At 34.6% G+C, this 17,323-nt stretch overlaps 1 protein-coding gene across 1 annotated transcript; it reads right to left on the minus strand.

Annotated features, from left to right (window-relative positions):
* Nucleotides 1-1,085: 1,085 nt before the first annotated feature.
* On the minus strand, nt 1,086-12,255 carry LOC131612239 (protein DETOXIFICATION 14-like). Its single transcript, XM_058884047.1, has 7 exons — nt 11,943-12,255; nt 2,512-3,056; nt 2,307-2,393; nt 2,119-2,175; nt 1,804-2,042; nt 1,346-1,551; nt 1,086-1,232 (listed from the first exon to the last, which is right to left on the minus strand). The coding sequence occupies exons 1-7, from the start codon at nt 12,177-12,179 to the stop codon at nt 1,191-1,193; spliced, it is 1,413 nt and encodes a 470-aa protein (XP_058740030.1). The 5' UTR covers nt 12,180-12,255; the 3' UTR covers nt 1,086-1,190.
* Nucleotides 12,256-17,323: the final 5,068 nt, after the last annotated feature.

Consider the following 17,323-nt stretch of genomic DNA (forward strand, 5'->3'; position numbering starts at 1 on the left):
ATTAGATCTATGGCCCAATAAATTTGTGAACTATTATTGATAAAAACAAATGCTTGAAGATTTGAAGATACATTGTGAATGTCTTATAAAATTTTTTGGTGATAATAAATCAATCATTAGTATTGGACATAATCATATTCAACAATATGACAGATCAAAAACACATTGAAATTGACAGACATTCATTAAAAAAAAATTGTCTAGTAAATTGATAACTACAACATATATTTTGTATGAGTATCGCTTGAGAGAAGTGTAAACGAAAGATTTATTAAAAAACTAATTTAACTAACTTAAATTTGAAATTTGATATTCATTTGAAATTGAAGAATAATGTTATAAATATTAAATTGTAAATAATAATTTGTAGACACTTCGTATATGAAAAAAAAAACTATTACAATCATTTTTAAAATAACTCCTCAAATATTCACGTTGAGAGATTTAATCCAAGTTTCTATGCTAATGGGTAAAGATGAATAAGAACAACTCATAGTTACACTAAAAAATGGAATGTGTGACACCAGAACAGTTAAATGGTCAATGATTTATTTTTCACATTATTATAATAATAGTGGATAAAGGTAATAATAAAAGCATATACTTGTATAGTTTTCCCTATAAATAGAGACGTGTATGAGACATATTTCAATATCAACAGCTAGCTCTAAGGTTCTTTCTCTAGCTTCAATACAAATGCTAAGGAAATGAAACATCCTTTTTGATCTACCTACCTATTCCCTTTTCAATTTCAAGCTTTCATCAATTCTTAAATGTGGTGTTTTTAATATTGTCATATATTTTTATTTGGTGTTTTCTCATTTTATATAAATCAATTACCATGAGAGGTGGAGGCATTGATGATGCTGTTGACAGAAGATAGAGAGCACAGATGGTGAAATGCATGGAAGGCAATAGCATCTCATTCCTTTGTGCTCTCTATTCTTCTTGTCACCATCACCCTTCTCATGCATTAATCATTTTAATTAACATGACAAATTAACTAGTTTTGCATAGTTACATCTATATTGCTTTTTTCTGTCTCAACTCAAGTTTTCATCTATAATGAAAGGTCCCTTTTTTTTTTTTTTTTTCATGTCTTTATCTTTTCTTTACATATATATTGAGAGATCACTTATATAACAATGCTTCAAGATTTTATTTGCAGATGTTCTGTCTACACATGCATCCTAAGAAGGAGCATCAAATGCTCTCTCCCTTGCCATTGTTGCCTGCAAAAAATGCAAATATATTGTATGTTAATGCATAAACATATATATTCATATAGCTGTAACAGAGAAAATATTTACTGAATACTGATATATCAAGTTTATAACATGTGGACCTGTTTTTTCCAATCTGTACGAGCAGTAATAATGGAAAGGAAAATCGTTTGCACGATGGAGCCACCGACTATTCCTATCCAAAGGCCCTTCGCTTTTAAATGTACAACAAAGCCTAGTACTACACCTACAGGAATTCCTACTAAATAAAACGCTCCAAGATTCACAAAAGCTCCAACACGTTGCCACCCACTTCCTTTAGCAACCCCTGATTATAAAAGAAGAGGATTGATCATATGTTCGCAAGTTCATAGCAGGTTGGAAACAAGAGTATAAGGCTTGTAGTTTACGCAACCAAATGTAAATAAATTTTACAGCGTTCAAATGTATATTACTTATGTTAATGGTGATTGATGTTAATAGAGTATCGAATTAGTCAATGATAAATCATTCATTTTTAGAACATCAAAACTTGTACACATGCTTGAATAATAGCATAAAGAGTGTAAGAGTTGTTAACCTGAAAGAACAGCTTGCAAGCTATCTGTAAATATTGATGCACAAAGAAGAGGGGTCATAGCAGACACATAATGAACAATTGCACTGTCATGGGTATAGGCATAACCAAAGACATATCTGCAGCCAAACAGGATTGAGATGACAATAAGAGCTTCTGTAACTGCAAGGATCATAGCCGTACAAACAGAAAAACGGACTGCTTTTGGATTTCCTGCTCCTAATTCATTTGAAACTCGCGTGCTGTCAAATTAAAAAAACGAGTCACTTTCAATTTTAGTATGTTTACATGTTGGTATTGGTGAAGAGAGAAACAAACCTAGTAGCAGACCCAAGTCCATACGATATGGTGAAGTGCAGTGTAGAGATAGTCAAGCTGATCATAGAGCCATAAGAAAGTTAGAGATTGGTGGTTTTGGTTTGTTGTAAAATATATTATATTGCTCGATGTAATCATATAGAAAATAAAAACTTGAGTAACCATATCATGAAATCAAAATATGTTACCATATAGAGAGAACTGATGTCTCCAACTTCGGATTAGGAAATAGTCCAGCTAGCAAAACAAAAACCTCACATGCCCACCATTTGAGACTGAAAGAAGACGAACAATTGTCGATGACAGATGTATATAAATGTGGTAAAACAAGTAACCATCTTGGCTATATCATGAATGGTTCTGCTGAAAAAGAGAGAAAGAAGACATAGTTACCAAACCATAGCAGCGGAAGGAACAGCAAGTCCAAAGAATTCTCTAAATCCAAGGAAAGCTTTCTTGGAAAATGGCACGCGTGTTTTCTCACAAGCAGAAGAAAACTTCACGAAGCACAAAAGTATTACCACATTCAACCAAGTTCCTAAGCTGAAGGCAATCGCCGTACCAACTGATCCCAACGCCAATTTAAATACTAAGACCCAAGAGGTTATTCCGTGGAAGCACAAAACTATTAAGGAGCTTATAATCATAGGAGAAATGATACTTTGCGTCTGGAAAAAACGTGTTAGGGGTTTGAGTATTGCTGAGCCAAATAGCGCTGGTATTAGCCAAAGAGCATATGTACGAGCTTCAATTGAGATTGCGGCATCTTGGCCTATGTGAATTAAGATTTTATCCAAAAAAATCCATACAATGGTAATTGGCGCACAGACCATAGCTAGGGATAGTACTGCTGTGTATGTATATATTCCCAAATTTTCAAATTGGCCTGCTCCAAAAGCTTGACCACACAAAGTTTCCACTCCTCCAGCCATCCCTGACTGCAATAATATAGACATAAAAATAACTGAATAAGTCATGCACTTTGAAGTCTCCATATTTTGGTCTAACAACTAACTTCTCTCCCCATTAGTTTTGGGAATCTGCATATATTTTGTCTTGGAATTTAGCATGAAATTTCTTTGTATTCTATGATGTAAACAGATTTTTCTTAATCTCATTATTTTGTAACAAGAAATAATAAATCAAGATGAGTAGGTCATCTCAATGAAATCAAATTATTATTTTTCACACTATATTGATCGAATCAAATATTTCATGCCAGCAACCTGGTTTGTTTGTCTATAATTATGATTAAGAGACACCGGTCAATCCTTCATCTTAAGGTTGCTGAGGAGGGAGACAATAGGCGCACACGAGTGTTGATGTGAACACCCGTTCCTAATAAGATCCACTGAAAACTGAGTTGGATTCCATGTCAACTACCCTAAACCCTTTGTTCTGTGCGCCCCTTGCTAGTTGAAAAGCGGATAGAATACCCCAATGCTTTGCCATAAGCACAGAAGAAGTGTATAATTTGTGAGAAAATCTGCCAAGCCAAGCTCCAATTAGGTCTTTGAATTCCCTCTGCAAGTGGATCTGTGATCATAAGCAATTACCACCCGGATTGTATTACAACTAACCCAATTTCGTCGTAGGAACTTCCAGCCTACCCAATTTCAAAGCATAGGTTTTCTGCATATGGGGATAGGTTGTTTCAGGCAACTTCATATCAGACATAGGCCACACACTTGCGAACTTACGGCCATAGTGTCAAAATTTCCATTCGAAAATTTTTGATGGTTTCTCTGAATCCAAATGCACCAGGCAGTAACACCGAAAGTGGCATGTGTACTATGAGCACCTATGGCATTTGACGGTTTCACATAATTCTGGATCCAACTGCATGGCTCATCAAGCAAATTGGGCCCAAAATTAGTTTGATTGTAGCACAATTCATCAACAGATGAAGGATTGTTTCGTTGTGATTTGAGCAGGGCACAGGTAAGTGATCAATACTTTGGTTCATTATGTCTTTCAAAATTACCCCCCGAAGGAAGCCATTCATCCTCCCTAAGTCAAATTGTATGGTCGTTAAATGTATCATTCTCACCACATCATCCCACACCAAGACAGACCCAAACATGATGATCAAACCATAGACACAAGAGAGCTCTACCCAAACATGATGATCAAACCCCAATATATTTAGAACCCTATAAGTTGTATTGGCACTTATCCTAGGTTCCAAAATAACCAATGCATTAGTATCAAGTCTAGAACATAAATCACATACCAACATTGGAAATGATCGGGAATCTGGTTTTAGGATACTAGCATAGCCAATTGGCTCTCGACATCAGTGTCCATAGATATGTTCGACGTCCTCTCCATCACCTCCTAGTTTCTGAACAGTGTGTGGCATTGGGTTCAGACTAGGGGTGGAAATAGGCTAGGCTAGGCTAGGCTTTAGAAGGCCTGAGTCTGGCCTACGATAAACTTAAAAGGCCTGAGCCTGGCCTAAGGCCTATCATAGGCTCAGTTTTTTGGCCTGGCCTGGCTTTTTTAAAAGCCTGGCCTGGCCTGAAAGCCTATTTAAAAAGCCTGTATTTCATTAAAGTTTTCAATTAATCTATATAACTTAAGAAGTCTTGTAGGTCGGCCTATATATACATATATAAGTGAACCTATTTAGCATTTGTTATATATATATATATATATATATATATATATATATATATATATATATATATATATATATATATATATATATATATATATATATAGGGTAGCCTATTTAGCTTTTTTTCTAATATATATGCATACATGAATCAACTTATTTAACATATCTCTAATATATATATGAAAATATAGGCCGGCCTATAAGACTTCATAGGCTTTTTTAATAGCCTAAGCCTGGCCTATTTAATAAAATAGGCTTTTAAAAAAGCCTAAGCCTGGCCTCTTTATTAAATAGGCCTGGCCTGGCCTAGGCCTATGTAGGCTGGGCCGTAGGCCCCTGTAGGCCGGCCTGGCCTATTCCCACCCCTAGTTCAGACGGCTTGGCTTAGCGTTATTTGTGGGCCCCACGGTGGGGGTGCAAGGAGATGATTTCAAATTTGTCAAATTTAAACTCTAAGGAGATGTCTAAAAAATTCAATGTATATCTCAGTAGAGTTTATATTCTTTATCTTAGAACGTAGAACAACTTTTGTTGTCATAAATCATTATCAAACATATGAAGCAAAATTACCCTAAAAGTATACTTCTTGACATTCTCATATGTAGGCATACCATGTTAAGAAATGAAAATTAATGTCTGAAATTATCCTAGTTTAAAATATTTAATAAATTTATTAATAGCTAAAAGTCAATAAAAATTCATATGGTTGGTTCTCTAAGGGTTGGCATGCTACTATCAAAGGAAAGCTTTGAGGTATTTCACATCCAATTATCCAGAGTTAACTAAAATGATGAATTTCTGTCAAAAAAAAAACTAAAATGATGAATTTGGTGGCTCACAGGTTGTTAACTTACTTGCAATATATGAATCTAGAAGCCCATTGCCACAAGTAAACCCTTTTTGAGTACTAATGTGGGACGAACTCATACTACAAGCATGATAAGAATCAAATGCACGACGAATAAAATCAAACTCAATTATTCGATTCTTAAATTGGTTAATGAAAACTCATATATTAAAATAACATAAATATTTTACAATATTAAGAACATGGAACAATGATAAAGTCGATGGCGCTCTTTGGAATGATGAAGATCTTGAGTCGAATTGAACTTTGATATTTTTAGATTGTATTTTTTCTTTAACTCGAACTCTTAGCGGTGTATGATTTCGTTTATCCAACGTCAACATCAACAAATAATTTTATTTCAAAACGATGAACCTAAGAATGAAGTGTGTTGAAGATACTGAGAGTTAACGTATGAAAGAGTTATAAGAGGTTGAAGAATGCGCCTTTCTTCTTCTCCTTGATACGTGCGACGATGGGGGATTCACATTATGAGATAAATATTGTGAAAATATACCATCCATTTGAACTATTTGTAACTACTTGTAACTACTTTTCTATTTTCAGTTTTTCTGTTAGGATTAGTTAGTTACACTAGTTAGTTACATTGTCATGGTTGTGTACATATATTGAACTCCTTGGTTCATATTTCCTTAAGCAGAATAATATTGAGATTTTGCTTCATCTTCAACCTCTCTCATCTCTTTCTTCTTTCCTCCAATGGAGGTTGCTAGTTTCTAACATGGTATCAGAGCCTTTCCGATCCTTTCTTCAATCTTTTCTTGCGTGATTTTTTTTCTCAATCACCTTTTTCTCCATTCTTTCTTCTCTGTCCATGGCTCCACCATTACGTAACAACCTTCCTATTGATCCTCAGCTTGATCCTACAAGTCCTTTTTTTTGTCCACCCTAGTGATGGTCCGGCGATTGTCAAGGTTACGCCACCTCTCACCGGAGCTAACTACCATTCTTGGGCGCGATCAATGCGTCGTGCTCTTGGTGCCAAGATGAAACTTGAATTCATCGACGGTTCAATTCCCATTCCTGAAGACTCGTTCGATCCTTCCACCCGTGCATGGAACCGCTGCAACATGTTGATCATTTCATGGATCATCAATTCCGTCTCTGAATCGATAGCTCAATCCATCATCTACATGGAGAATGAGTTGGATGTTTGGAACGATTTGAAAGAACGCTTTTCACAAGGAGATTTGGTTCGTATTTCTGAACTCCATCAAGAAATTTATTCTTTAAAGCAAGACATTAAACCTGTAACAGAATTCTATTCTGAGTTGAAAATTCTCTGGGAAGAATTGGAAATCTACATGCCTTTACCACACTGTACTTGTCGTGTTCGATGCTCTTGTGCTGCCATGAGAAATGCTCGCACTCATCACAATTTGTTGTATGTTATACGATTTCTTACCGGCTTGAATGAGAATTTTGTAGTTGTTAAGTCACGGATCTTACTCATGGATCCTCTCCCTCCCATGAACAAGATTTTTTCCATGGTGCTTCAACACGAACGCCAAGGCAATTTTGCTACTTCAGAGGATTCTCAAGCTTTGATTAATGTTGTAGGTTATAAGAAGTACAATACTAAAGGAGGCACTTCTGGTACAACATCCAATACTTCAAAATCAAAGATTTGCACACATTGTGGTAGAACTGGTCACACAGTTGAAGTTTGTTATAGGAAGCATGGCTTTCCACCTCATTTTGGCAAAGGCTCAACTGCTAATAATGCTAGCACAACTGAAGAACCAGCTGACAATGGTGATCATGCTTCAGTTCCACATGACCAAAATGGGCAGCTCCCCATCACTCAAGAGCAATATGCCACACATGTGAATCTCCTTCAACAATCCAATATTCAACAAAGTTCATCGGCTGTTGCTTCCAATCAAGTTTGCTCATTTGCAGCTACAGGTAACACATCTGTAAACACTCATAGTGACCAACAAATTTCAGTTTATAAATGCTCTACAGTCCATTCTTGGATAATAGACTCAGGAGCCAGTGACCACATTTGTTCCAATCGAGTTTGGTTCCACAGTATCACTCCCATAAATCCTATACATCTTAAGCTACCAAATGGTCATTTTGCTTTGGCCAGATTCCTTGGCATTGTGAAATTCTCTGATTCTTTCCATATTCCTGATGTATTATATATTCTTGAATTTTCTGTCAACCTAATTTCTGTACCCAAACTTTGTCAAACTAACAAGTATAATGTTACTTTTCATGCTTCTGACTATTTTATTCAGGAAACTTCCTCTCTGAAGATGATTGGTTCAGCTGAAAAGATTGATGGATTGTATCACTTAATCCTGCCATCCAAACCTGCCATTTCTTCTAGTTTGAACAGTGTATCTGTTAGCATTCCCAGTAGTGCATTGTGGCATTTTAGACTTGGACACTTGTCCTCTACTAGATTAGAAAAGCTTCATTCTTCTTTTCATTTTATTGATGTAGACAAAAATGCCATATGTGATGTTTGTCACTATGCTAAACACAAAAAATTTCCCTTTAATAATAGTTTCAATCATGCTTCTCATCTTTTTGCTTTAGTACATTTTGATGTTTGGGGTCCTTTGTCCACCAAGTCACACAATGGCCACTCATATTTTTTAACTGTTGTAGATGACTTTAGCAGATATACATGGGTCATTTTGATGAAATCTAAGGCAGAGACCAGGCAAAATGTCATAAACTTTATCAAGATGATTGAAACTCAATATCACCTTAATGTCAAATGCATTAGAAGTGACAATGGGCCAGAATTTGCCATGTCCACTTTCTATAGCTCTAAGGGCATTATCCACCAAACAAGTTGTGTTGAAACTCCTCAACAAAATGGTAGAGTTGAGAGAAAACACCAAGACATTTTGAACATAGCTCGTGCCCTTCTATTTCAAGCTAATTTGCCCAAAAAGTTTTGGTCATTTGCTGTTAACCATGCTGTTTTTATCATGAACCGTGTACCAACTAGAGTTTTAAAAAATAAATCACCCTATCAGTGTATGTTTGACAGAGATCCTGATTTAGCAAATTTGAAAGTTTTTGGTACTCTAGCCTATGCATCTACTCTGCAGGCACATCGTGCCAAACTTGATCATAGGGCAAGAAAATGTGTTTTCTTGGGTTACAAGCCAGATGTAAAAGGTGCTATGTTGCTTGACATTAACACACATGAGACCTTTATATCTAGACATGTGATATATCATGACCATATCTTTCCACTTAAACCAAACTGGCAGTATCATACCCAAGAGAATATCAGCCTTGAGCCACCCACTGATATTCCATCTTTTGAAAACATCACTCCATTACCTACTGATAGTGTCACAAACATTTCTGATGATACTTCCCCGCAACCAGCTGAGCCTTCATCAGATGACACACCAGCCACACCAGACATCCATAACAATGTGCCATCCACCAGACCAAATAGAGTCAAACACACACCTTCCCACCTCAAAGATTATGTGTGCAATTCATCAAATCCTTTGGCTGCATCACTCACTTCAGGTATATCCCATCCTATTTCCTTTTTTCATTCTTTTGATTTCTTGTCTTCAAATCACAAGTCCTTTAGTCTTGCTATTACTCATGATTCTGAGCCCAACAATTATGAGGAGGCTTGTAAGAATGAAAATTGGAAACAGGCTATGCAAGTTGAATTGGATGCTCTTGCACATAATGGCACTTGGATCATGGTGGACCTTCCACCTCTTGTCAAACCTATAGGTCGCAGGTGGGTTTACAAAGTAAAACATAGAGCAGATGGATCTATTGAGAGATATAAAGCAATGTTGGTTGCTAAAGGCTATAATCAAGTGGAAGGCTTGGATTTTTTTGACACTTTCTCACCTGTTGCAAAACTCTCCACAGTAAGAGTGCTCTTGGCCATAGCTTCTATTATTCATTGGCATCTACACCAGCTCGATGTGAACAACGCTTTCTTACATGGTGATCTAAATAAGGATGTGTATATGATTGTACCACAAGGTGTTTCATGTTCCAAACCAAACCAAGTTTGTAAGTTGCTGAAGAGCTTGTATGGTTTGAGGCAGGCAAGTCGCCAGTGGTATGAGAAACTTACTTCCTTGTTACTACAGCTTGGGTACACTCAATCCACTGCAGATTATTCCATGTTTACTCTCTCACACAAAACTAATTTCACAATTTTATTAGTGTATGTTGATGACATTATATTGGCAGGCACATCTCTCATAGAGTTTGATCGAATCAAGAGCATTCTCGATAGTAAGTTCAAAATCATAGACCTAGGAACTTTGAAATATTTTCTTGGTTTAGAGGTTGCTCAGTCAAAGGAGGGAATCACCATTTCTCAGAGGAAGTATTGTTTGGACTTACTCAAAGACTCAGGTCACTTAGCAGCAAAACCTGCCACCACTCCACTTGATCCATCATTGAAGCTGCATCATGATAGCAATGCTCTTTTGGAAGATATCACTACATACAGACGATTGATAGGTAGATTAATCTATCTAAACAATACCAGACCTAATATTACTTTAGCCACACAACAGTTGAGTCAGTTCCTTCATAAACCCACTCAGACTCATTATAAATCTGCCTGCAGAAGTGTAAGATACTTGAAGATGAGCCCTGGACATGGATTGTTCTTTCCAAGATCATCAAACTTACAAGTGCTGGGGTACACAGATGCAGATTGGGCTGGCTGCATAGACACTAGAAGGTCAACCACTGGTTATTGTTTCTTTTTAGGTTCCTCTTTTGTATCATGGAAAGCTAAGAAGCAGCAAACTATTTCCAGAAGTTCCTTAGAAGCTGCGTATCGGGCACTTGGGACTGCAACATGTGAGCTGGTATGGTTGATGTATGTTTTGAGAGATTTGCGGATAACATGTGTCAAGCCACCTGTGTTGTACTGTGACAACCAAAGTGCAATTCATATTGCATCCAATCCTGTTTTCCATGAGAGAACAAAACACATAGAAATTGATTGTCATTTTGTAAGGGAGAAGATTCAACAAGGCATGATGAGGCTTCTTCCTATTGCCTCAAAGGAGCAGTTGGCAGACTTCCTCACAAAGCCTTTACAACTGTCCAAGTTTCAGTCATTCATATCCAAGCTTGGCATGATCAATATATATCATGCTTAAGCTTGAGGGAGGCTGTGAAAATATACCATCCATTTGAACTATTTGTAACTACTTGTAACTACTTTTCTATTTTCAGTTTTTCTGTTAGGATTAGTTAGTTACACTAGTTAGTTACATTGTCATGGTTGTGTATATATATTGAACTCCTTAGTTCATATTTCCTTAAGAAGAATAATATTGAGATTTTGCTTCATCTTCAACCTCTCTCGTCTCTTTCTTCTTTCCTCCAATGGAGGTTGCTAGTTTCTAACAAATATCTTTTGGTTGTTTATAGATTCTAGGATTTCCTTGGAGCACAATTTGATGGATTGAAGTTTCATTGAGCTTAAGTCTTGGAGAAAAGATAATTGGTTTGAGATGTTGGCAAATAAAGAGGTTCTTTTGATGAGGGCGAGTCTTTGAAGTCTCCCATTTTAGAAAATCTAGGGAAAGTAGTTTGATTTGAAATAGTATCACCCTGACTCGTTGTGATTGTGAACAGAAAAACGAGAATGATTATTTGTTCCCATAGACAGAGCCAATATAGAACTAAGGTTCGCAATGATGTGGTTGTACTATTAGGTGATGGTGGTGCCTAGTCACATTATCTATTGATAGATGGGGTGTACCTTTAAACACTTTAACGATCAAGTCATTAATGACTTGAAATATAAGATTTTTAGAATTAGAATTGTGTGTACCAGGTTGTGATGTAATACTTATATAGAGAAAACTTAGATACAATTTAATAGGTGTGGTTTTTACTATTTTTCAATGAAAATATGACAAATGTATAATTTCCTTATTCCTTAGATTAACCAAAAATCCAATTTAAAACACACATCAATATCATAATTTTAAAATTAAAAATATTTTAATGATAAAAAATAATCTTCAAAATAAAATGATATATTTCTCTCATTCCTTATATGTTTTTAAAAAATTATTTTCTCCACTCCATTTCAATCCAAGTTAAACTTTATTTGAGAGTTAAAAAAATGAATTTAGAGGAGAGATTGAGATAATAAATAAAAAACAGTGAAAATCTTCCACATTGATTAAGAGATGGTTTTTTCAGAAAATAAAAACATTTTTGTATTCATAATAAAATTTTACATAGTTACAGTTCCATGCATCAAACTAATTTTGACAAATTCATACTTAATATTCAAATTCAAAGACAAAGCCAATAATGATAACATTATTGGTCAAAATAAGAACTTACCAGAATACTAAAACCAGAAACATTGGTGAGGGATGTAGCAATGGCAACACTTGAAAGAGAGAGCTGATTAACATGTCCAACCATCATCACTGATACTACTTGCAGAAGATATTGCAGCACAGTAGTGGCCACCATTGGTGCTGCTATACTACTCATCTTCTTCAGCTCCACCATTAATGTTCTTCTTGTTTTTTCCCATTCCCACTTTCCGGTCTCTGAACCTTCTTCTATTTCCATATATGCCTTCACAATTATTCTGATATCTTTCAAAATCTTCTATATGATCAATTTGAATATTTCTTTATTACCAATAAGCTCGTGGCAGCTTTAAATAATGTATCACGTTAATTCTATGTCAATTGGCCTTCACAATTATTTCAATTGTTATTTATTTTTCTCACAATCATTTATATAATAAATGCATATGATATCATTCACTCAAATAATTTTATATTTTTCTTCTAAAACTATAGAGATATCACATTTGACACATACTATGGAATCTAATTCTATCTATTTGTCTTGTATAACCCTTTCTTCTTCTATTAAATATTTATTAAACTTTAACGATCAGACAGAAAAAACAAGAATATTGATCAAAGTTGACGGTTGTCCAATCTCACAATTTTTTTCTTTTAAACATAAATTCTTAATCTATTTCAAGAAACTGGATTCATAGGGGAATCAAATCAGAATAATATTTTGATTAGGTTTTAAATAACTACTTCAATATAAAAATATTAATTTTTAAAACAATTTTAATCCGGCTAAAAAATTATTAAGAGTCCATTTGTATTCATAAATCAATTTATTATTAATTTGAATATATAAATCATTTTTGTACGTTCAACTCTCTTGCAACCAATACTTTTTTAAGAATTTTTTTAAAATTTTAAAATTTAATACTTTTAGAGAATTTTTTTCGTTTTCAGAAAACACAATAATTTTAGTTTTTTTGAAAAAAATAAATAAAAATTGTTTTTTAAATATTTTTTTTAAATATTACATTTTTTTATTAAAAAAGAAACTTTTTGAAAAATGTTCTTTTACATTTTTTATTCGGATAAGGATAATATTTTAAAAAGAGAAAATGATGCACTGACAGTGTAAAAATATTTTACACTATCAATCAATCACCACCATGGATCAGGATAAATCAGACTGTAATTTTTAAAAAGTTTATATGACATGGCAAAATGATTTGTTTCTATTGGATGACAGTGTGAAACTTTTTTACACTGTCAGTGCACTACCTTTAATCTCTTTTAAAAAAAATGTTTTATGTGTATTTATTATTTTTAAAAAAATTTATTACTAACTTCTATTATCAAAAAATTGATATTGTTTTCAAAATTAGTTGTAAATTTTTATTTACATAAATTATTTTTGAATTATAATTTGTTCTAGAATAAAAAATGAGAAGAGAAACGAAGGTGATGACAGATTGCAGCTCTAATACAATAGAGTGAGGACCTACGAAATTAAACTCTAAACGCTATAACACCACCGGCCACTATTAGACATGGTAGTTCATTTAATATTTTTAAATTAGATTTATCACTTAAATGGTTGAAATTTCAAACTGTTTAATGGATATGAAACATTTGAATAGAGATGGAACATATTATATTATAACATGTTGATCACAATTCATAATAATTAAGATAATGTGAGGTGCTTTATTTGTATTTATTTAACAAAGTAGCAAACACGATTGTTATACTTTGCTAAGAAGAAATAACGACAAATGATTTTTACGATAACGATAAAATATATTGAGTTGTTTCTCTTTGCCAAGAAGAAAATTTTGTATTTTCCAACTTTGTATTATAGGATGTATTTTCCAACAAGTTGTTTTGCTTTATAAAAAAAGAAATTAATTAATTGGTGTTGTTTAAGACTGGACAATTGCTCATAACGACCAATCCAAGTCATTAGGTCTAATTCAATCAAGATGTGTTGCTCACTAACATACATGAGTCATTTTTCGTTCCATACACCAAGACATTGCAAATGAGCATATTTTTCTTTTCATTGGAACGGTTGATATGCATCAAACGACTATCTTCATTGAACACTTAATAAATGAGAGATAATTGTAACCACCCCTCCGATATAAGTGTGACTTTGAGTCACACTCAAGTACGATCTAACCCATACATGCAAAATTTTACATCAATTTCATACTTACTTATGTGTTGAAGTACTAAATATTTTCCAGGTACCTTTTCTAGTCACTGGAGAAATATCATCATCGCACTTGAAGTTGTGAACCGATGTGCTTGCAAATATGAAGACTACAACATGTTGACTTGATTTTGATGTTGACAACAGTCTTAAGAGGAGTCTTCATCAGTCTTAATGCTCAAGGATATCATTCTTTATCAAGTGATGGTGCTTGATGTGTTTGCACAAGTGGTGATGATTGACAAGTTATTTATCAAGTGATGGTGCTAGGTATGTTGCTCAAGTGATGGTGCTTGATGTGTTTGCTCAAGTAATGGTCCTTGACAAGTTATTGCTCAAGTGATGGTGCTTGGTATGTTACTGAGGTAATGCTGCTTAATGTGTTTACTCATATGATGATGCTTGACAAAGTGATGGTGTTTGGTATGTTACTAACATAATGGTGCTTAATCAAGATGAAGCATGAGTATCATTGTTGTGCTTGGAGATCAAGTTATATGTGCTTATCTGTGAAGACAACACGTTATGTCAAACGGTCGGCGTTTGGTGAAGTCAGCAAAGATCTTTGATCAAGTAGCTTGCCTGATGATGGAGTTTATTATGAAGACTTATCTCAAGGCGTATCATAATAAGATTCAAGATGATGGTAATAAACATGGATTTATCTTAAGCCTCAATAACAAGATTTAAGGTTCTTGTGTAGTGCTAAAGTCAAAGTTAATGATGCAAAGACTTGAAGCTTTAGAGTGTAAAAGAGAGGAAGTGTGAAAGTTCGTCTAATCATGTATGTCTGAATGATCAGTGTCTTGTAAAGACACAAGGATATTTCTGAAAGTATTATGACTGAATAACACACATTAAAAAATTGATAAGCCTCTCATTTTTTTATCTAAAATCACCAAAAAAATGTTTTGGGACCTAACCAGTTGATTAGGGGTCTGTCTGCTTGATTAGGAAAACTTTTTTTAAATTGTCTAATTTATTAGATTATATACCTAATCGACTATGACAGGCTCTTAATGATCGGTAACGACTCTATATTAAAATCTTCTGTTTTTGCCCTCATCAATCGACTACTAGAGGTGCCTAACTGTTAGCTGCAAATTCGACGCTCTAAAAAGAAGATATTTCATGCGACAAAGGATTTATTTCTATGAAGAAAGATGACTTCGACGAATATGAAGGTCTTTTCTACAAAGTTATTTGGCGAAAAGTTAGTCCACTGATAGGCTGATTGTTTTGTCTAGGACTTAGAAATATTTTAAGTCATTCAACTTTGAAATTCGACGAAGCGATTTTTGAAATAAGCCAATGGCTAGATTTTTGGCCTTATATGTCCCTTGAGAAGGATGCGTGAAGGCTTGCAAGAGGCGAAGCGCAAGATAGAAACGTATCATCTTCGAAAAAGAAGACCGTTGTAGTCGAATTAGTATATATAGTGTAACACCCATTATTTTTCATAATTTAATTTAATTTAATTTAATTGAATTATGGGAATTATTTGGATTTATTGAGAATTGTGAGAATTAAACATAATGGCTTAAGTTGTGATTAGAAAGTTGTGATTAGGTAGGCCCTATTACTAATTGGAATTGTTTTATTTTTCACAAAATAAAGGAATTGTGAGAAAAAGAGGAAGAGAAGTCTGAACGTGAAAGAGCAGAGAAGCGGAGAAGTGCGAAGAGAGGAAGAGCGAAGAATCAACCTTCAGGTAAGGGGGACTTTTCCATTTATCTTCTATTATGGGATGGTAGATAATAGGATGGATTGAACATGTTGTTTGTATCAATTGAGTTATGTTTAGGATGTAGAATGTTAGGTTTTGGGAAATTGGTTAACATTGTTTGTATTGATCATGTATGGTGGTAATTGAACGTTTGAAATGTGTTATAAATGTGCCAATTTGTGTTTGTTGTTGCTGTTTGATGTTAATATACGTTCTAGTGCGAACTGGTATGGATTCGGGTTGCTACAGTGCTATAAAAATGGAGTTTTTGGGGTTTCTGGTACGAATTAACCGGTTACCTGGGGGTGGTAACCGATTACTTGAGGTTACGTCACTGAAAATGGCCTATTCATTGTGAAGTAACTGGTTACTTGGTTTGTGGTAACCGGTTACCACTGTTAAAAACTGTGTTCTTTGGTTCTGGTGGGAGGCAGTAACCAGTTACTGGTTTTGAAGTAACCGGTTACCGCTGTTACAAATAGACTTTTTGGTTACTCCGTCAGGTAGTAACCGGTTACCACTGAAGACTTTTGAAAAATTAATTATTTTCTAAAATCAGTATCTTTCAAACCATAAATTAGATTTTGGTGCCGTTTTGAGCATAACGAAGCTAATTAAATGCTTTATACAATAAAATGGTGTTTTGAGTCGTGAATCGATTTATTTTAAAACACTCAATTTTATTTGGTTGTGATAGTTTATGCGTACAGGTACATTGGTGAATGTTTTATCTGTTATGATGTCGTGGTTGTAACTGGTGGTTGAGTTGGTGTAAAATATGTGTTTGTTATGGTTGAAGATAGCATAACTGTGTCTGGCTATTGATTGTTGTGTTGGTTGATGATTATGACATCCAGTTGATTAATGCTGATGATTAGCATGCTATATGTGATGCATGCATTTCATAATCATGTTGTGGGCTGTATCCCTTATGGTGGTGGGACAGCGGTAGCTAATTCCCATTGTGTAGAATTAGTGAGAGAAGTAGCCGAATCTTTATGGTGGTGGATCGGTGAGATGGGTTATCCCATGTTTGGTACCACATGCATATAGTTGCATTGCATTAGGCTACTTGTGTTATTATAACATGAATGGAAGATTGTCCAATGTTATAATACGTGTTGATTGTGTATTTGTTGCGACTAATTGTGTTGTTGTGAATCTGATCGTAACTGTAATTGGGTGAATAATATGTGATTGATATTTTATTATCTATATCTTATAACATTGGTTAAATATGAATGAGACTCACCCTTACTGTTGTTATTTTTCAGATTGAGGAATAGCTTTTGTGCTTGGTGAGGATTAGCTCGTAGAATGAATTCGTTTGAGTCAGTCGGGTCTGTGTCATGCTCTGGTCATGTAACACTGGGGACGTTAATTAGAGTTACTTGATAAACTCTTACTTTTGGCTATTTGTTTTATGGTTGAATTATAAGTCTCCGACTCCAGATGTTTAATTATTCAG

Source organism: Vicia villosa, linkage group LG6, assembly GCF_029867415.1.
Source record: "Vicia villosa cultivar HV-30 ecotype Madison, WI linkage group LG6, Vvil1.0, whole genome shotgun sequence".
Classification (NCBI taxonomy): domain Eukaryota; kingdom Viridiplantae; phylum Streptophyta; class Magnoliopsida; order Fabales; family Fabaceae; genus Vicia; species Vicia villosa.